General features: G+C 39.3%; 2 protein-coding genes across 3 annotated transcripts; one reads left to right on the top strand and one right to left on the bottom strand.

The window, feature by feature from the left end:
* The first annotated feature begins 9,206 nt into the window (after positions 1–9,206).
* nms (neuromedin S) lies at positions 9,207–14,569 on the top strand. Of its 2 annotated transcripts, XM_085764873.1 has the most exons (7): positions 9,207–9,578; positions 11,122–11,168; positions 11,593–11,649; positions 12,624–12,650; positions 12,742–12,795; positions 13,376–13,447; positions 14,075–14,569. In XM_085764873.1, the coding sequence occupies exons 1-7, from the start codon at positions 9,506–9,508 to the stop codon at positions 14,081–14,083; spliced, it is 339 nt and encodes a 112-aa protein (XP_085620999.1). In that variant the 5' UTR covers positions 9,207–9,505; the 3' UTR covers positions 14,084–14,569. The 2 variants fall into 2 exon arrangements, with proteins under 2 accessions (XP_085620999.1, XP_085620998.1); XM_085764872.1 differs by lacking the exon at positions 14,075–14,569 and having other exon boundaries at positions 9,340–9,578; positions 13,376–13,534.
* Positions 14,570–14,958: 389 nt separating this feature from the next.
* On the bottom strand, positions 14,959–18,168 carry pdcl3 (phosducin-like 3). Its single transcript, XM_085764871.1, has 6 exons — positions 18,097–18,168; positions 17,383–17,500; positions 16,865–16,955; positions 16,577–16,720; positions 15,677–15,885; positions 14,959–15,109 (listed from the first exon to the last, which is right to left on the bottom strand). The coding sequence occupies exons 1-6, from the start codon at positions 18,100–18,102 to the stop codon at positions 14,961–14,963; spliced, it is 717 nt and encodes a 238-aa protein (XP_085620997.1). The 5' UTR covers positions 18,103–18,168; the 3' UTR covers positions 14,959–14,960.
* Positions 18,169–21,154: the final 2,986 nt, after the last annotated feature.

Raw genomic sequence — 21,154 nt, 5'->3', positions numbered from 1 at the left:
AATAAAGAAGATACATCTGGATTTTTGTCCCCCTCATTAGCCTGGGTTGCTTTAAAACATGTGGCTTTGGTGGAGAATACAGATGTCGTCTAGACATTGAAGAGTGAACAAACAATAGACTATCAAAATAAATCTTTTTTTTTTTTTTTTAACATTCTTAATCTAATAACAAAAAACTCAACAACTGAATTACACTTCCATCCACTTTCTGTGCTCCAGCCCACAAATACAATGACATTACACAGACACATGGGAAATGATCCGACTCATCCAGCTGCTGCACGATCGTCTCTCCTCTCTCTTTTACACCTCCTCCCTCCCTTCTTCCCTCCCTCCCTCAGACGGAGGGTGTTGCTCTCCTCTGACTCACACTGACTGAGCTGCATTGGTCACTGTGTGTTAATGGAAAGCATCTGTCCCCCACCACATATTGGACTTGGATGCTGCACAAGCTGCTGCGCTGGTAGAGACCCCGCAGAGATGATGATGATGATGATGATGAAGATGAAGATCCAACAGCAAACAGCTGCAGGTCGTGTAATGTGATCAATCACATAAACAGCCACAGTTTATTAGTGAAAGAGGAGAATTAGTGTGGGTCGGTTTTATATATGAATGCTGGTATCAATGGAAACAAACAAATAAAAAAACATAAGAGCAGCTGTGTAAAGTTTAAAATGATCTTAATATTGGTATTGCTACATTATCCAGCCTCAGCATTAAACAGCTGTTTACTTACCAGTCTGGAAGAAATGTTGCACAAGTTCAACATCCAACTTACACGAGCTGCCTCCAGCTGTGGAAAGCTAAACATGTGTCCACTGCTGTCTCTATCACTTCTTTTCTTCCACTGACATTAGCAGGCTAAACGGTCAGCCTCGGCCCACCTGGAGCATGGAGACCCTTCGGCCTCGAATAGGCTCTGTATGATTGCCTCTTGCGTTATAAAAACAAAACAATGCCTGAAGTTCTTGTCAAGCAATCATCAACCACAAGTCACAAATAGCCCCTAGAAATAAAAATGTCAGCATGCACTCTTGCTCTACAAAGATATGTGACTCTTTCTGCAGTTACAGAGACAAAAAAGAATTTGATTCCAAACAAGTTTAGATACTTTACGTTTTTCCATTTCGTGCTTCTTTACACTTTGCATCAGCATCTGATTTACTTTGCCTCTTCTTATTTGATAGCCTATAGCCAGTAGCTCATGTACTGAATGCATGCAAGCATTAGCATTTATTAAACTTGCATGGTGTTTACAGTGCTTTGACTGTTTTTTTTATTCTTAGAACTTAGCTGTAGTTAATATGTAAACTCTGATGCCTCTTCCACAAGTTAGAAATGTGACATATGGGTCAAAAGCAGGATTTTGTTCATACAAAAAGATTAGGACAGCATGGTAGCCTATTTATTAAGAATGGGACATTGCTCTCTGACACTCTTGTGTTTCAGTTTTGTAACGCTTTGTCATTAGAAGCTGGTAACTGCAAAATTGATACGAGCAGCTGTGCTTTCTCCAGCTAAAGCTCTGTAATTTGATCACAAATCATCGAACAGCACTCGAGTTTCATCGACCATGTGCGGTGCGACACAGTGGGTCACTTTAAAGGTGAGGACCTCTGAGCTGAGTTATGGGGTTAATAAGGGGAAGAGCATTGATGTGGCTCAACAACAAAGTGATGTCGACTTGCTCATTAATGCCAGAGTTTGATAAACACCTGGAAAAAATAAAAGAGTCAGGAATCCTTTTGCTCTTTGCTTTTACTACTTTCTCCTAGATACAAATGTTTGGTTGCAGTGTCTTCTCTCTCTATCCCATTAACATTCATTTTTATACAGGACTTTAATGTCAATGTAATATGATAATGCTGATTTTTTTTCTACTGTCTGCACTGTAAGCCCCATGCTAATTCAAGCTAAAGTAAACAAACATACATTTTTGAAGAATAACTCACAGATATGTTTCAATTATTATTTCAAATACACCTGAGCTCTCAAGTTTACAGCAAATATTATTGTATATCTACAACATTTTCTACAACTTGGGGATTGATGTGTGTCTGTATTGATGGATTCATGTAATAAACTGTAAATAAAGATGAATGCAGCCACTGTGACGTCATCTGTAAATCGCTGTAGAACAATTTTGAAGCTCAGAAATGGGATGCCCCTGGTTTATTTTAACTTCTGGCTGTCTTTATGCACACATTTCATTTTTCTTGTGGAAAGCATACGCAGAACTTTAACCCTTAATAAAATTTTAAAGATTCACCCCAGTACATAAGGAGGAAATATAGCTATAGAGACCCAAACAGTCTATGGGGATTTTTGGTGCTTCTGTGTTGGCTTCATTTTTCAGCCTAAAAATTGCCGAAGTTTTCTAATACTCTCAAAATCAGTAGACAAAGGGAGAGGCGGTGATTTAAAATCTACTAACATGGTGTGTTAGTAGATTTGGGGGGTAAAAATGAACTATAATATGTGTGTGTTCATGAAGGAACACAATAGACAGAAGAATAACATACACAACAGCCACTCTGCATCTGAAGCTTCAGTTTTTATTGACATTACCAGAACGGTGATCATTACTTGATAGGTGATGGGCGGAATTGAAAGCTGAACTTGAATTAGATTGCACATGTGTTCTCAAAGTGGCCGTTGAGTGTCTATCAGATGCATAAACAAGATTGGGTGGTGTGACGTCTGTCTGAGGTTTTTCATGGCATGTCCAACTGGGAGGAGGCGTAACACGTCCCATAGACATTGACACATGGAAAACACCCACAAACTAGTGGTTTTTAGTCATTTCATGGGATTTGTTGACAGAACGATGAAATGAATATTTCTCCAGCCTTATGTTTGACGCAGTGAAACCTCAAGCTTTCTGCCATATGCAGGAGATTCATCTGTATTCGGCTCATTTCAGTTGGTGACACAAAGGAGAACATTGTGTTTATATGCACAATCATATGCAATCAAACAACAACACTTCCACACTTTAAGATGACGCCGCGGCAAATCAAACAGGCAGCAATCAGGGACTATCCAACATCAGACCATCTGAAAAAAAAACACACACAACATTCGCAGTGATGAAGCAGCTGCTACGACAAACCAATCAGTCCAAAAGGCTGCACTGAAAACCTCAAGACTGCAGGACGCTTTCCCATAATCCTCTATTGCTGGTGAGTGCATCCCACAGGTAGCAGCGCTACAGAGACACAGCACATGTCAACCGTTGGATAGGACCACAGGGAGATACATCAGGGGTGTTTGTGAAGCTAATGGCCAATTTTTGTTGAGGAACATATCACGCACACATACCGTATTGTCCTGAGACACTAATGTCACTGTTACGTACTGTATGCTGCAGTATGTGAAAGGATGGATGGTACATGGATGGTATAGCCTACAGATAAAGGTCACTCAGATATGTCTTTTTTTCCAGAACATGAGAAGAAAGCTATAGACTTGACTTTTCTCAATCTCAACTTCACCACATACACAAACTGATTGAATAAGTTACCACACATCTTTACCCTGATAATCTGTCTGTTTCCTATCTCACAGTCTAAGGTGAGGAAAGATCAGAAAATTAGCAACTATGATTTGTTGGCAGATGTGAGTTCATAATGACTGTGAGTTTTGGTGCCATGTTTTTCCGTACATTTGGTTGATTGACAGTCAGTCGTAAAGGAAGAAGACGACTAGCAAGAATGAGGCACATTAACAATGCATGATATTTAATATTTACAATAGTGCCTTTGCAAATGTTTTATGTGGAAGGAAATGTGCTCAATGTGTAATTTTTGAGAAAAATACTAATGCAAACACACTCTTGTTTAAAGCTCAAGTACATAGCATTGTTCATCTGAGGGAACTCCAAAATATAACAGCATATTAGGGTCATTATAAGTGACATATTAAAACTTTAAAATTTCCAAGTTTTAAGCCTAAATTACAAAAATAAAGAGCACACTCTTGACTGCTTGGTCAGATGTTGCTTGTTTTGCAAGTATGTCAGCAGCAGAAGATCTTATCAATTGTACTTTTCAATAGGATTTAGCAATAACAACATTTGTTATTTTAGTCTAGAATTAACATGTTATCGTGATCCAAACATTCACACACACAATTTTCTCATAAATTTATGACGTTAAACTTGAAAAATCTGAATTTTAAAATGTCTATATTATACGTCTCTAATATTTTGTCTTACTAAAACATATCTAAATTCACAGGGGTGCTATAAAAGACCTGGCAGCAGCGTGGGTGTATTTTATTCCCAGAATCAGATAAGCTCCAGTAGGAGGAAGAGATGGGAGGAGCAGAGTGTTTCACTTTCTAGTTTCATCATTTCCAGACCTTCTATATTTTATTTATAACAGAAAGCTTTAAATATCTCCCTGAACATGGCATTTGAACTTCCCGGAAAACCGTTCATCCTCGATGGTCACTTCATGCTTCTCTAGTGGGACTTAGAAAAAAGCCTCTCCCACCTCTGAGTCACCCCTGGCATCTCTGATCTTTTTCAGTTATTTAAATAGGTCTGGTGTTGCAGTGATGGGAAAACATGTTTGTCTGAGCCTGAATCTGTGCAGGAAATAAAAACTCCTACTAGATCATATTCATCCCATCAACATAATAAATGTTATCTGATCTAAACAGCTACAATAACTGAACTGACCGATGCTATAGATCAGTCTGTGCTGCTAGTAAACGGCTAATTGACCATGATGTAAACATAACTGGAAAGACAAAGATCACACCTAATGTCTATAGCCTTTAAAATGTCTCTTCAGAGAAAAAGCAGGCAGTTAAACCGTAAAACAACAACAACAACTATAGAAAAAGTTCAGTTCAGAGCTGAACAAGATGAGCGCCTTCAGGACTTAAACACCTTGCTATTGACATACACACACCTACACACACAGACTCCTGACTCCTTCGCTGCTCACTAAATGACCATCATGAGGAGCTTCAGCGTCCTCTGTTGATCCCACCTGCCACCAAATCAAGAAAAGTGGAAGTCACATTATGCAAACGAAGAGGCAGCGGTTTCATCAGTGTTTCTTTAACCATTAATGTAAACCAACCACCCACTGAATCGTGTTAAGCCAATCGGACAGGTTTAATTAAGGAATGGTGGATTAATTAATAGAGAAAAATGGTGCTAAAGAGAAAGTGAGAGCGATGCTTCTCATTAGGCAGCTCACACATGGCATCTCAATCAGTGCACACCAAGACCCAACACCGGATAAGTCTGACTTTCCCATGTATTATAGTATTATCATGACAGTTTGTTCATTTATCTGAAGAATTCGATCTTCACTGTGACCAACACATGTTTCTTACAATAACAATCTTATTAAATTGGTATTTAGCAGGTTCCATTTTTATCACAATCATCAAATATATGTTAAAATTGTGACCTGGTGATAACACAAGATGGAGAACAATGAATCCAGATGTTGAAACAATCAAAAATCATAACAATGCAACCATTAATTATTGAGATACCTCTGTCTGGACCATAGACTGTAAAAAATAGGTCTGGACCAAAGACAGATATCTAGAGCCACCACACTGTCATGGTTAAACAACATTTAATTCTCCTTTAACCACCTGGATGGATAAAAAATGTTCTATCAAATGCACTATAAAATGTATTAGTATACACTGCAAACAAAGATGGCAGCTGAAATAACATTGCCCCTTGCTTAGGACATGAGAATAAACCAATGCAGAGAGAACTGTGCCTGAGAATATGAAATAAACAAAGGTTTTAAATAATAAATACACCCGTATGTAACTGAAAATCAAGCCGCTCTATTAAGCGTTTCAAAGAACAACAGATGCTTCAAGGTTTCCAGTCACTATGCCTCATCTCCCACATCGAGCACTTTGATCCTTAACTCTGTGGTGGTTGTGTAAGTGCCGGGGGAACGGAGGATGTCCGTCTTTCAAAATAAGAAAGTGAACAAGAAGCTCTTCAGCTGCTTCTCTATGGCTCAATTATTCCTATTTCCTTTGTTTTTTTTTGTGGAGGCCAATCACACAAGATGGACTGTGATTACTAGATCTTCAAATACACTGCACACTGTGAAGATTCAAGAGTCAACAGTCAACAGAGTTTATAGCTTTTCTTTCTTTTTAAACACATGACAGCGGAGCCAGCTCAATCAGTCTGCTGAATAGCTCTTATGGGTTTACACATATGGTTAATTTGAATGTGTTACTTGATGGGTGACCAGATCCTCCCCAAAAAACAAATGTGGGGCAAAGAGGTCGTCTAAAATGTTGATAGATTCTATCTTACTTTGAAAAAATAAACACACAGATTGCAGGTTTCAATTACCACTGGTTCTTTCATCCTCCAAATGCAAGACTGCATAACAAAGTAGAATATTTCCTGACAGAAATTTTGAGAGTGCCATGGAGGGCACTGACAGGATGCGATCTCTGTCAAGATGGGAATCGATCCTGCAACTTTGGCATCGAAGTCACACACTGTACAGACAAAGCTAATCCAACAGACACATGAGCATCTCTCTCTCTCTGAACACTGACATGTAGGAGCTGTGTGAGTGTGTGTGCAGAGGTACAGGATCCCTAATCAACACATGCAGCAGGTGAGTCGCTAATGCCATTGACTTTGGATTGGGAGGCTTGAGGTTTGAATCTCATTTGGGGCAAGTACGTTACTGTTTGATTGACAAGATCTGAAGAAAAAGAACTTTATTGCAGCCACCCAGTCCCCCTGAAAGCGCTGGAGACAGTGTGGCCTTGGATTTGGCCGATGCAACATTTTGTTATTACACAGACATAACACAGTAATTACACAAGAATTGCCGAAAAAAATTATTTGCATTATTGTCTATGTGTGTGTCAGTGTGTAAACAGACTTGAGTTATTTTATCTCTAACACATCCAGAAAACATGAAACAAACCTTCACATTTTTGTTTGTGTCTTGAAATTGAAGTCCAATATTTACTCTTCTTTTAGCTCCAATTTTGGTCTCCACCTTCTGAGAAACTTTTTTTTTTTAGGTTTTTAACAGCAGCCTTACTATACCAGGAGGTTATCATGGTGTACAGATATGACTGATGATAATGTTGAGACAATAATGTGCTGTGGAACCCCCCCAAAAAAGGCCAAAATACAAAGCAGAGTTGCAGAGTTGATCATTTGTCGCTCCAAGTGACTGCTTTCACATCTGACTAAATAAACTGCATCATTGGTAATGAAAAAAATTCTGATTGATGCTCTTATTCCACTGTTTAGGGACAATGGGACCATGTATGATGGATGATAGTTGGTTTGTTATGATAACAGACACCAGCTGAGGTCATATTTAACTGTAGCTGAGAGCAGAGGAAGACACGTCTGTGAAAGTTACATACTCCATTAAAAAATGAGCTTTTATGGAAGAGAGGGAGAGACACATGACACAGTAATACACTGAGATTTACAGTGTAAGTCTGTTATTGTCATGATCATTGCAAGTGAGCAGTCTAACATTAGGCTCATCTGTGCCACGTCACCTTTGCTCTTCGTGGAAAGGTCAGGAGATCAATTGTGCGCTAAATGTCAATCCTTGGAGCTACATGCAGCTCTGTCTCTAGTTTTACCCGATCAGAGCAGTTAATCCCTGAACACAACAACATACAGTGTCGACCTGACCACAAGTCTGTTACCTGACTGGTTAAATAAAACAACAGTCAGTCGTCGGAGGCTTTGGCTCAACTGACTGACTCACAGTCAGGACACGTTATTTGTCCTCCAGTGAGTGATGTTTTTCTTTACCTTTCATTTAAACACAGTGACATCATTATGATGCAAAATTACTAAGCTCATACAAATATGACTAAGTCCATTGATTTAGTTACGGTTGTTGGTGCAGATTAATAAATTAACAAACATAATGATGCAGAGCTGACACCCATGAATGTTTCTCCTCTTTCCGACCAGTATTAATTTCATCAGTGAAAATGAGGCGATAATAAAACTAATGCACAAGGACAAAATGTAAAGCAAAGACACTTTTGTTAATGAATTAAAAATGAGATGACAGAACGAATTTAGTTTTGCGGGAGGTGCAGGAGTCAAGAGGAGATTGAGATTTCAGCAGCTTAAAGATACAAAAGTGACTCTGAATATGAATGAATCTATAATGTTGATTTTTCAAATAGCAAATAGCAGTTTGATTAATGTCTGTGGGCATTGCACCTACAAGCCTTAAAGCAGAAGTAAGCGATCCGGCAGTCCCTACGTCACCACATTCACGCGCATCCCTTGGCTGCACACACAGAGAGGACCGCCCCTTTATGCCGTTCTCTCTCCTCATTGGATAAAGGTTGTAGGATACAAGGAAAGTTTTCTCCTCGGCTTACAGCAGAGCAGAGTGACTGACAGACCCGTGTTTCAGACCAAACACTCTATAGAAGTGATTGCTGTCGGAAGATAGAACTATAAGACTTATATTAACACAAACATTCTGCTTACTTCTGCTTTAATATTATACAACTTAACATTTTACACTTCACAGTCAACTAAATCTACTATAATCTTATGATATTTAGTTGAAAAAACACTAAAACAATTCTACGACTTAAATTAAATCAAAATGTATATAAAAATTAACAATTTTAAATTGCTAAGATCCTACAATTCTGAGGAATAACTTGGAGACTGTTGTGTGTGAAAATCCCAGTGCTTTTGTTTCTTTGGATTGAGCTCTATGGGCCACCATACTTCAATCATGTTTAAAAAAAAGAAAGAAGCATAAAATGGACCTTGTCTTCCCTCTTAACTAACACAACAAATTACTTTCTCTATTCAAACAAATGTGTACATGTGGTCTGATATTTCCTAACTTTGACCATGAGCAGAAAATGTTTTGTTTTTTCTTGAACATGAGAAATGCTTTAATCTGTTTCTATAAGTGAAGTATTTCTACAACTTTTATTGTAACTCTTCATCAGGGCTGTCATCCACTTCCCCTCCATGTTGCACACAGCTATTACTCATGATAAACACCTGACGTCAGCACGTTGTGTTTAAAAAAACAACAGCCCAGTATTCCCAGTCTTGTGGTATTCCCAGAAACATGTATGTGTGTGTATGTGTGTGCGTGGGGGGAGTGAGAGAGAGTAGATGGGGGTGGGGAAGGGGGTGGGGTGCGTTGGATTTGCGCAAGCGGGTTGTGCTGATGAGTGGGGCGGTGTGATTGGTCACCTCTGCCGCTGAGTGGATGCCAGTCAGACCGCAAAAGTTGAGTGCTTTTTAAAGTGCGGCGGGCAGAGGGCACAGCGGTCACACCACACAGCTGCTGAGGGGAGACACATCCACGAGCCGAGCCGAGCCGAGCCGAGCTGAGCCGAGAAGAGCCGAACGGAACCGAACCGAGCCAAACCGAGCAGAGACACAAGACAGAGGTTTTCCTAAAAGTCCAGAGGAAAAGGAGTGAGGACACAGAGAAAAAAGAAAGAGAGAGAGAGAAAGATGACTCTGACAACTGTGCAGCAACTTTTTATCTTATGTTCACTCTGGTTTCTTGGATCCTGGAGGACAACAGGTGGGTGATCACTTTTTATTTAAACTGATGATTAAAGCAAGGAGTTAATTAGTTATTATAGATAATCACCCTTACAAATGAACCTGTTGATTTTAGCTTTGATTTTAAGTTTAATCATGGATGTACAGAGGATGCAAAGTTACAACTCATTATAGAACAATAGAATAGCAATGGTAGGAACATTTTAAATGTTAAATACCCCAAATACTTCCTTCAACATTATAGTAAAACATAAAAACATACTGTAGGCCTACATTTGCTTGGTTTATAATGTGTAGCTGGTGTTCTGTTTCATTTGTTATTGCTTCATAGATAAGTGGTAATCAGTGGTTGCTTTGCTGTTTATTTGGCTCTTTAATTCATCATCAAACAGACTTCATGTTTGCACATGTTTATAGCTGATAATCAATTGATCAACAGCTGTTGACTGGACAAATCATTGTAAAGGAAGATGCCATGCTAGTAAATCACAACCCACCATGCAGAACTGTAGTTTCAAGTATGACTACAAATTTATTATTCGTTATTCATGATTTTCCAATAATAGCAGATGGGTTTTTTTATCAATAGCTTGATTATTCAATAACCACTACCATGCAGTAGCCATGTATAAAGTATGAGTAATTGGAAAAAGGATGTGCTATACAAATATAAATACAACATTTTAAAGTAAATATGTTCAATGATCCATTCAAATTTACACAGATACAGATTTTCTTTTTTAAACTTTGGCTTCTTAAAACTGCAGTAATATTGGGAACAACTTTCTTCTTTCTATCTAAGAATCAAAAGGAAGTCATTATGCAAAATGTCCCACAGCAGATTATTATAATTTCTAATCATTTGAAATACATTGTTGTTATTACATATACGGGTTTGCATCATATTTTTAAGACATTTTATGAATCTACAAAATAACTATAGTTTTCAAATGCAGTAGAAAGAATAGAAAAGAAAATAGAAAGAAAAGAAAAATCAAAGTTCAGTATTAGAGTATATGTACATGTATTTAGTTACTCTCACCACTCAAAGCCAAGCTGAAAACAGCCGTCTTCAGTTAAAGGTGAATCTATCCGCCCACTCACAGTGACAGTGACTTCATCATGTATTTAACAAGTGGACGTCACAGTCGCTCTCAGCCACTGGAGGTCACTCCAAACAAGACTCCAGCTGCTGTTTACCTCACACTGATGATGTGATGAACCTTAGGGAGGCCGAGGCTCCTCTACAATGAACCAACCAATCACTGTGCAGCACTATGTTGAGTCCAGACACTGCAGGTTAGGGTTTTTTAATTTAGAAACTGGCTACATTTTCATTAAAATGTATTTTCTTATCTGTAATTGTGAAGCTGAGGCAGGTTTTTTAATTCAATACCGCGGCAAATATTGTGTTTGTTGTGTGAAGATTGAATTGTGTCACTCACTACTATGGGACACAAATACACTTAAAAGTCCCTCAGATCGAATGCACAAGTGAGAATTTATTATTTTAATATCCTGTTATTATGTTATTATGACTAACACATGTGCTCTCTGTCCAGATGCCAGACCTTATGATCAGTGGGAGGACGGTGTGGCGTTAAGACAGGTGGGGAATCGTCTGCTCATTTTTACCACTCTCTGACAACTGAATGCATGTTTTTGTAAGTTTTACTCCTTTGGTCGCATCTCTATGAATGATGTTGGAGCCCTTATGATGAATTATTGTCAGGTTGTAAATTATCACGTGGTCAGAATGATGCAGTGTGGTGGTTTTAGAGTTGTCACGTCACAAATCATGAATGAAGAGTGGTTAACCAGCGTCTTGTGGCTGCGGCTGCGTAGCCTCGTGTGATCATCTTGTCACACCTTTGGTCTGTTTACAGCATTTCAGATAAAATATTAATAGACCAAAGAATGAATCCATAGGTCCAGTCTTGTGCAGATGTTCAGTGTAAGTTGGCGACCTGGTGTTGCTATTGTTGGTTATCTAATGTTAACTGAAGAGGGGGGTTGTGTTGTTGTGTCTGCAGGTGCGCGGCCTCAACAGTGACGACCTGAGTGACGTTTTGTGGAGAGACCAAAACGACGTGGGTGAAGAGCAAACACACACACACACACACACACACACACACACACACACACACACACACACAAAAAAACCCCAAATAATATTAATATTCTCACATTTCTGTGCTCAAAGATGATGTTGATGATGATGGCAGCTCTGTTGAACTTGACTAATATCACACTTACTGAAAACAACCTTAGAGCCTGTACATTAGAGACTGTACATACTTTCAACAGATACACCTGTTTTTATAGATGTGCTTTTATGTGATGTCATAACTTTTTATTGTCTTTTTTTTATTGTATCTGTGTCGCCCTTTTTATTGCTTTTATTGAGTTAGCATGTGTGTGTTTCTATATGTCTGCTCCCTCTAATACTTAATCCTTCTTTATATTGGTGCACATTAGTTTCCTTCCCCCTTAGTTTTTGCTCTTCTTTTGAAGCATTTCATTATACTTTTCACTATATTTCCATCAGTATATTACAGTATGTGGTTCTGTAATGAGGCTAGGGTCTATAGGTTTTATTATATAACGCTGCAGCCTTTTATGCACTAGCATTGTTTTCATGTTCATATAAGAGAAACAACAGCAGGAAGACAGACAGAGGCCTCTAATGTTGTTGCAGCGTGCACACACAGCATGCTTTATCTTAGCCACCGATATCATGAACCTCATCACAGTGGAAAATAACAAACATATCAGCAGTGCAACCTGTCATCGATGTGCAGGCATCAAACCAAACACTCAGTTTATTGCACCCAGCTGCCGATAGAAAACTAACAACACATCCCAAAAGTCTGTTTGTGTTTGTTGTCAGTGACAGGAGCACATGACATTCACACAGAAGAGACATTCGTTTTTAAAACCCACACAAAATAAAAAATGGTCCCAGAGGTTAGATATACTGTAATAGAAACTCTGCAGTAAGAGGAGAAGGATTGTGTTGTTGAGTCAACGGTGTTATTAATGTGTTGTGCGTGTGTCTCCACAGGAACAGGTCCAGAATGTGTTCAAAAGAGTAAGTTTTCCTCTTTATTTATTTCTAATGTCCAATAACTTCTCAGCGGCAGCAGCTCACTGACTCTCAAACGTCTCCTTTATGTTCCCAGTTTCTGTTCCATTACTCCAAAGCACGAAACTCCGTCGGGGCCGTGCAGCAAGAGGTGAGTGGAGGAACAAATTAATCAATTTTGAGTCATCGGGTCTAAATGTGTAAAATATTGAATTTGCTTAACTGAGTCACGGTTTCCTGGTGTTAAATTGAATCCTGCTGGTTCTCACAGAGTAAAGATAATGAACTAGAGCAGGTGGTCGGTGACACTCGGGCCCCTCGTTTATAGCACGCCACTTTGACAAGTACATTATTTTTCTACCAACAACTTTGTCCATAAGAAACTGTAGAAGAAAAAAATATGATTTAAATTAGAGCAGAGGTGAATAAGATAATAACTGAAGGCAAAGCTTCATAAAATTACTGCAATAAATCAGTTAATTTACCAGACTTTTTCAGCTTTAAGTATTTAGTAATATTAGAATTAAACCCACCTGACTGCAGGTAATCCCAGTGTGTGACGTTTTGTACTTACACTAACTGTAACATGACCTTTAACAATGCAAACCCTTGTCATTGTATGTCATTATATTCAATTGGTGCCTTTGTAAATCTTGACAGTCTCAAACATTAATGACACTCCACTTCCAGCAAGTCAGATCATTAATATGAAACCTCTTTTTCTCCTCCAGTCTCACTCCGTTCACCCTCTGATGCGACTTTCGCCCAAACTTTCCCAGAGGAGAAAGAAAGTGTTACTTCTGGTGAGAAAACTTAAGTTTCATTCACCTAAACTGTAATGCTGCTGTGTGTGTGTGTGTTTTTACAAGATGATCCATCGTCTAAATCAAAACACTAGGTAGGTCAACATTTAGAGGGAAACACTTAATGCGACCTGTGGGGCCGAGCGGTTAGAGAACATATGACGGAGCCCTGCACCTCTAATCACATTGTGTATCACTGTGTGTAACAAATATGAAAGTGTAGAAGCTACAACATGGAGCTTTATGTAGTTTTTGAAGTACGTGTTGACACTTGTTTCCTGTGTTCCTGTATTTCACTGATATGAAAGTGATGAAATTCTTCATATCTAATCCATCTAATCTAACCGGTACCCACATTTCACAACTTCCTGAATTATTTCAGAAGCAAAAATTACTGAGAAGTCTGATCTAAATTTGGTATTTCATGGCCCCCTTTTACATGAATCGTTCACATTCCACCATTTCTCCTCTGCTCTATAAAGAGTTTATCCTTTCAGGAACTTCTCAACTCAGGTAGAAAAAAAAAAAAAGGAGTGGAGACACAGTGACGACAGTGTTACTGACGTCACTGTTCAGGTTTCATTTATCACTGACTCTCTCTCTCTCTCCGTCTGGGTAATGAAACAGAAGATCTGAGGGCTGCCACAGCCGATGTTATAAAAGAAGAATGTGACGAAGAACAGACGAGCAGCAGGGCAGCGTCTCCTCTGGACGTCACGCCTCCCCCCGAACATCAACTGATGGAGCGACGCATCTCCAGCAGAGTTTTTGTAAACAGAAAATAAATTATTGTACAGATGGAAATATATATATATATAGAACTGCACTGTCATGGCTGCCATGTGTCTTCCTGCTTCCAAATGTCAATTGGTGTAAGTCAGTGTAAAAATGTCCTCGAGCATGTTGCACTGTTAAACAAGAGCTGTCGTGAAATACAGACGAAACAAGCTGTGAAGGGAGGGTTTTATACTCAGTGACACAGAGTCCAAAAAAAAAAGAAAGAAAGAAAAAAAAGAGAGCACTTAGGGAAAAACTGGGCAACGATTGTTGTGGCAAAGAGGTGAACTCACATTTAATTTAACAGGTACGGTACATGTACGTTTTGTGACAAAAATTACCATGAAACATAATAAAAAAAATTTAAATTTGTCTTTGATGCTTTTGTAAAGATTCAGGTGTTCAAATTACACAAAGGGGGCGACTGTTGTGCTGTTTTCCCCCACCACGTCACCACGTCTCCCCGAGGAGATGTACATGAAGCGAGGGTTCAACAACAAGGTCATGGGTTCGATTCCCTCCGGCCAAGTGTCCTGTCAGAGTTCCCCTGAGCTGGACTGAGCCCTGCGTAACAGCGCCACCTACATGGTTTAAATATGAAATGTACTTGCTGATAGAGCATCTCCAGATGTTTCAGGGTCCTCTCAGTGTTTCTTCCCCACATGCAGCCAGTCACATGGTCTGTCTGGTTTGGAGTAACAGTGATTTTTTAAAACTTTTTTTTTTTTACTGTCTCCTAATAGTCCTCGTCTGAAGAGTCACTGTCCTTTCGTGTCGGGAGCGAAGATCTGATCGATGACATCAGCTTGTCTTCAATTTGTTTCTTAGGGTTTTCCTCCAGGTCTGTCTTCACCGCCCCGCTCTCTGATAACCTCCACTCCAGCTCTGCAGGAGAGACGAGACCAGTTAGGAACTCTCATTCATGAAGTAGGATGATAATATAAAGCGTGTGATTATCTGTTTGCCATAATCCCTATAGTTTTAGCAGTAGGTTTGTTACCTTTAATTGTCTGTGCAAGCTATTTTTAGAACGGCGGGGCAAAGCAGCAAGCTGCTCAGAGCTACGCTACGGAGGCTCATGGGATTTCTTGGTTTCCCTCATCAAACTCATCAAATACACAATCCAACAACTCCACAACGCTCTGGTGGACAAGTTGTGACCTGCACATTCACCACGCTATGAGATAATAACATAACGTTACCACACAGAGTTGTTTTAGAGGCAAATGCAGAGACTGCTTGCAGAAAAACTGTCCCTGAAGGAAACGCGCATCAGCGGTTTGGCATGAATTTACCTCAAAAACAACTTGTAACGTTCCTCTGAGCAGCTAGCTTGCACCGACAATTAAGGTAACGAACCTACTCCTAAAACTATAGGTATTATGGCAATGGGCCAATTTGCCAAAATGTTGAACTGTCCCTTTAAGTGAACAACATCCCTCCCATCCTTACCTTCAACTTTGAGGTTCATGCCTCCGAAGACCAGAGGCCCGATGAACTGAGCCTTCATCTCGCCCTCAAAGTAGACGAAGATGGTGGGCAGGTTGCGGTCGGGGTAGTTGGGGATGCAGGTGGTGGAGATGGATCTGAGGAACTTGGTCTGGGGGAACTTCCTGGCCAAGATGCTCAGGTGCTGGTTGATGAGGGTGCACAGAGGGATGCTGGGAAACAAGATGGATGGAGAACTTATTAGTGCTGCAGTGTTCGTTTGCCCTGAAGGGGTCTGAGGAGAAGTGAAATGTTCCTGTCACAAACTCGAAGTAGGCTGAAGTGATTTTCTACAAACTGATTATTAGATCTCCACCAAGACACAGATACTCAATTTGTAATTTAAAAAAAAGAAAAGAAAAGAAAAAGAAAAGCAACATATTCACATTTAAGAAGATGGAACAAGAAAATGCTTGACATTTTTGTTTGATCATTGATAAAACTGAATTAACATTGTTGCAGATTTTCTGTCATTTATTTAATCCATAAACTGACTCATCATTTAGCACCAATCAATGTATGTACACTCATTAAAGTTTTCCTAAAACAGCTTTTTTTTTACATAAAGAAAAACAATCTTGTCTGGAGATAGACTAGCTTGAGTCTAACAGCTATAACACATAGACAGCCAATACATACATCATTATCTGCTGCTGCTAATCCCCTTATGTCCAAAATATGATTTTAAGGCATAAAAGAAACTCAACTCAGACAAGATACATGTCTTCTTTTTACACATTAAGATACATCAACTTAAAAATAGTTAATCTCCCCGCAGCTTAAAAGAAAACAGCATCCAAAATACTCAACATATCATATAACTCCTAATGTAACTGGGTAATTTCAGTTCTCTGGGTGACCTACCCCTGTTTGTAGAGGTGCAGCACCACCCAGATGCCCTCTCCAGCCTGGTTGACCTCCTTGACGTAGTCTTGGCCTGAGATTTCTACCAGCTCGTGGAACACGTTCTTCATCTGAGTCGACTTCCACTCTGCGAGACGCTTCTGTCTGCAAACACAAACAATAACATCACATCAGTTTGATCTTAAATGCTTAGGGTTTAGAAACCATCGAATATAACAAATTAAAAAACAAATATACTTTATGATCAATCACATATATATCAGACTCGCGAGTCGCTACACCACTCACCTGTACATCTCAATGGCGGCCTCATCTTCCTCACCAAACTCATCTTCATTCTCCTCCAGTTCTTCCAGTGTCATGTCCTCATATGTTTTAACTGTTCAGAGAAACGACAGCAGAAGCAGCAGCTGAGATTTACACGTTCAGTAAATAATCAAACACTGAAAACAACCAGAGTGAGTTCCCACAGTGAGCAAACTCATTTTTAACAGGAAAAAATATGGGTGGGGAAGAAAGAGAGAAAGACCAGAACCATGTGTATATACTGTTAACGTAGTGAAAATAATAACAACAATACCCTCAATAAAGGTGTTAACAACTGTAATATCATAATAATGGAAATAACTAAAACAGTAATAACCACTATGTCTCTATGCTTCATTTTTTCATGGTTAATTAAGCTGCAACAAAACACAAACTACAGTGTAAGTTTTAACTGTGAAAACAAATTCTGTATATCGGAAACACACATCTCTACTATTAAATACAGTACGATTAAAATACTGACACTTATACCAACTTACCGACAGACTGCTGGAGGGCCAGCTGCTCCTCCTCCTCATCTTCTTTAGGTGTCTCTTTAGGAGGAAGAATACCTTTCTTCCTCAGGATGTCATTCCACTCTGTGTCTTCATTTGGGTCCTGGGTAGAAAACAAAACATTGTAAACAGATCTTCTTCTTTTTAAAGCAAAATACAGATATTTTAATAATGGGAGGATTTTCTGCTCTTCTCTCCTTTGGACACTGCGACGATGAGTCACAACTTCCGATTTAGAAGCTAAGGGGAAACTTAAGGGGAACTTAAATTATAGGATTACTATTACTTATCCAGTTCTTTCCTTTAACTTACTGGACGGTTGGAAAACTGTGTTAATGTTATTATTGGACAACAGTCAGAATTTGAACATTTCGTCTCGAAATAAATCAAAGGATATTAACATTTCTACTATCGCTGTATCACTGTTAAAGTTTTAAAGCCCTTGTTAGCAAATTTTCTAATCGATAAATCACAAAGTAGTTCAGTTTTAGTTCGAGTTAATGTCATTTTCACGGTCTTTAGTGTTGGTCTGTGTCTCGGCTAGCTAACAGAAACGCCCAGCTCCTCTACTGAGACAAGTTTCACGGCTCTGCTCTGAAATTATCTCGATAAACTTGGTCGACAACGAGCTTTTGTTATAGTATCTAGTTCTCCGACGTTAAACCACGGTGTTTAAAAGTCTGATAAAGCTGTACCAACCTGCATCTTGAACAGATAAGAGTCTCCTCTCTGAAATCACACCGCTCTCCTCACACACACGGAAACAGAAGGACCGCGCGTCGACTGAGTCCGGCAGGAAACACGAACCTACGGCTTTCTCGAAACACACACACAATGCGTCCAGTGGTATATTTTAGTCACTTTAATCTAGAAAGAATGAATCAATATATATTTGTCTTTTTTTTGGGATGCTACGCCATGTAATTGACGTTTAATAAGACAGGGAACATCAGCTTTGCGGGTCGGACAATAATAAAAGTGACACCAACTTCCTCTTGAGGCTCAATATGACCAAATAAGGAGTCGGAGCGCAGCATTCCATTTGTGGCTCAAACCAGAGACCCAAACAGGTGCTTGGTGTTACACACACACGAACAGTCGTACACACATACACAACACGACATTCCTCTTATCTATAAGAAGTAACACAAGAAAAAAAACAACACTATTATTTTGGTTTGTTGTTTTATTTTATAATTTTACATCAGTGAGGGTGTGGGCTGATGAATGACATCATCGTCTAGTGAGTCAACTAGTGAGTAAAACAATTTGTTCTACATTTACTGAACATTATAATTATCTTAATGTATTTTCCTGCATGGAAAAATCATTGATCATGATCAAAACAGCCCAGTGTACTAGACAGATGGACTGAATACAACATAGACTATACAACCAACCACAGCAGGTCATTGTATTGTATACATTAAGACAGGCTGTGCAACAGATTATCCAGTAAAGTTTCCGTGACCAGAGTCACCTCCTGGGGGGGCTGCAGGCTGAAAACACTTGTTCCAATCCTGGTCCACCCATAGACATATATGCAGCCTATGTATGTATGTCTATGGGTCCACCCACCAAACATGTCAGTTTTACTTTAGACACACAACCAGCTGAATTGAGCTGATGGTTCACAGAAAACTAACCGACAGTTGTTTAGATAATAAAGTCAACTGATACCTTAATAATGAGCACATTTCACTACTTTTTTGGCACTTGTGTGTGCTGAACACTTGAGATAACTGTTGGTGGCAGCTCTGCAATGCTATTATTATTACTAACCACAAGATGGAGCATTGATGATCTGCAAAGGTTCAAATTCAGTCACTGTAAACGTGGTTTTGATGGGTCTAAGTAGGCTAAGTTAAAAATGCCACACACACACTTCACTTTACACATTCATGAGGAATCAAATTGATATTTGATATGTTGCAGATCCCACTGAGGATCAATGGGTGGGGTCACTGCATTTCAATTGAATGCGGTTGTTTAATTAAAGGCAGATTTCCCAGGGAATTTGCAGCACTTAAGTTACACATGTCATCTAAGTTTAGGCCCAGGGGTGTTACCTAATGGTGCCGTGTTGAGGGCCTCTTTGCCACACGTCATTATTTTTAGTTTACATGGACCAACATGTTTGATATTCACACAAATAAATGATCACAAAGATCGCTGGGCCAAATAGTGTTATTTCAGCTGGAGCACTGGTGGTGAGTTCCCTGGTCAAACATTGTGCAGGATGATGTGTATTGAGCTTAACAGGAGCTTAGTGATTATACACAATGGACAGTGTGTGTGTGTGTGTGTGTGTGTGTGTGGGTGTGTGTGTATGGGTCTGATTTTTGGCCTGGGGTCTGCTGATGGGTTGATCCAGCCAAGCAAATGATTAGCTCATGACACAGAGAAGGCTTTGAATAACTTTTGCAACAGTGTGAGTGATTGTTTTATTTTGAAAGATCTAGAAATACATTCCCGGTAAACACGAGAAAACATTCATCTTTAATTGTCATTTCTATTGTTGCCCGTCTCTCTTTCTCATGAGCTCTGAAACCAGTTCTGATCGTAATCGTCAAACATTTCTGTAAGTGGAAGTGGCTATAATGCACTTTCACTGATAAATGACTGGAGATAATCCACAGCCACTCTGTGTAAAAACACATTTCACAGTTTATCTGCAGTCGAGATAAGACTTCATCAGTCTGAGTTAAATAAATCAAGTGGAGGACTTCAACAGTTAAACAGTCTTTCTGGTACAACCCCCCCCCACCCTGCTCTCTGAGTTGCTCCACAGTCTTTCCTGACTGAACACAAACATAAGATAGGCTACACAACACTGAAACTAATCTGGAAACAGATCTTCCCAGGGCCAGTATGAAAATGAGGAACGACAACAACAACAAAAACCTGTTTCAGTGGTTAACCTCACACCTGAATACTGTTTTCAGGCTGATTTGGAAATGTCCAAACCTCTAAGGAGCAGCTGGAAAGTTATTAATTTTCTATTTTTATTAGTGCCTAGAAACCCCACCCCGGTCTATTTTAACACTGACCATTAGAAGTGATAATCAGCTGCTATGTTTCCTTCATCTGGGTTCAACAGCTCTTATCTAACCTAAACCACCATGGGTGTTACACCAACTAAAGTCTTTACATTTAAAACTCAAATAATTATATGTTTCATCCATTCAGTTCTCATCATCAATAGGATCAAAAACAGCGGGAACGGACAGGTTATATTTTTGATCCTGCAGTCTCCGTCTTTGTCTTTTTTAGTGAATAGACTGAACAACAAAAAGCCTTTGTGTGATAATAATCGCACTGAACACCTGAACAGTGTGTCAGCCCAGCAGCCAATCACAGCAGGGCCAGTGGATCTCAGCCGGAACTGGCGGAAGGGAAAGTTGGTGAAATGCGGAAGACAAGGAAGAAAAAAAGAGAAGAGCTCTCACTTCGACCCTGTTTTTCATGAGCCACAATGACCTGATGCTGTGGTTGTTGTTGGTTATGTGTAAAACTACTACTCCTTCTCCTAATAGCAATATATCTATAGGCCTACATGAATTGACTTATACACTTTTAGCTTTACATCTTAAACCTAAGCCTTGTGTTTTGCCATTTATTGTATATAGCTAATTGTTGCTACCTGTGATATCCTTACTCCCACCCCTTCAAAGAAAGGGGGAAAAAGAAAAAAATTATAATAATGAAACAAAGGATTTACTTGAATATCCAATTCAAATTTATCTACACAAGAAAA

The sequence above is a fragment of the Trachurus japonicus genome, chromosome 21, assembly GCF_045865225.1.
Source record: "Trachurus japonicus isolate A0001 chromosome 21, Traja_1.0".
Lineage (NCBI taxonomy): Eukaryota > Metazoa > Chordata > Actinopteri > Carangiformes > Carangidae > Trachurus > Trachurus japonicus.
This window is presented reverse-complemented; position numbering and strand designations above follow the sequence as displayed.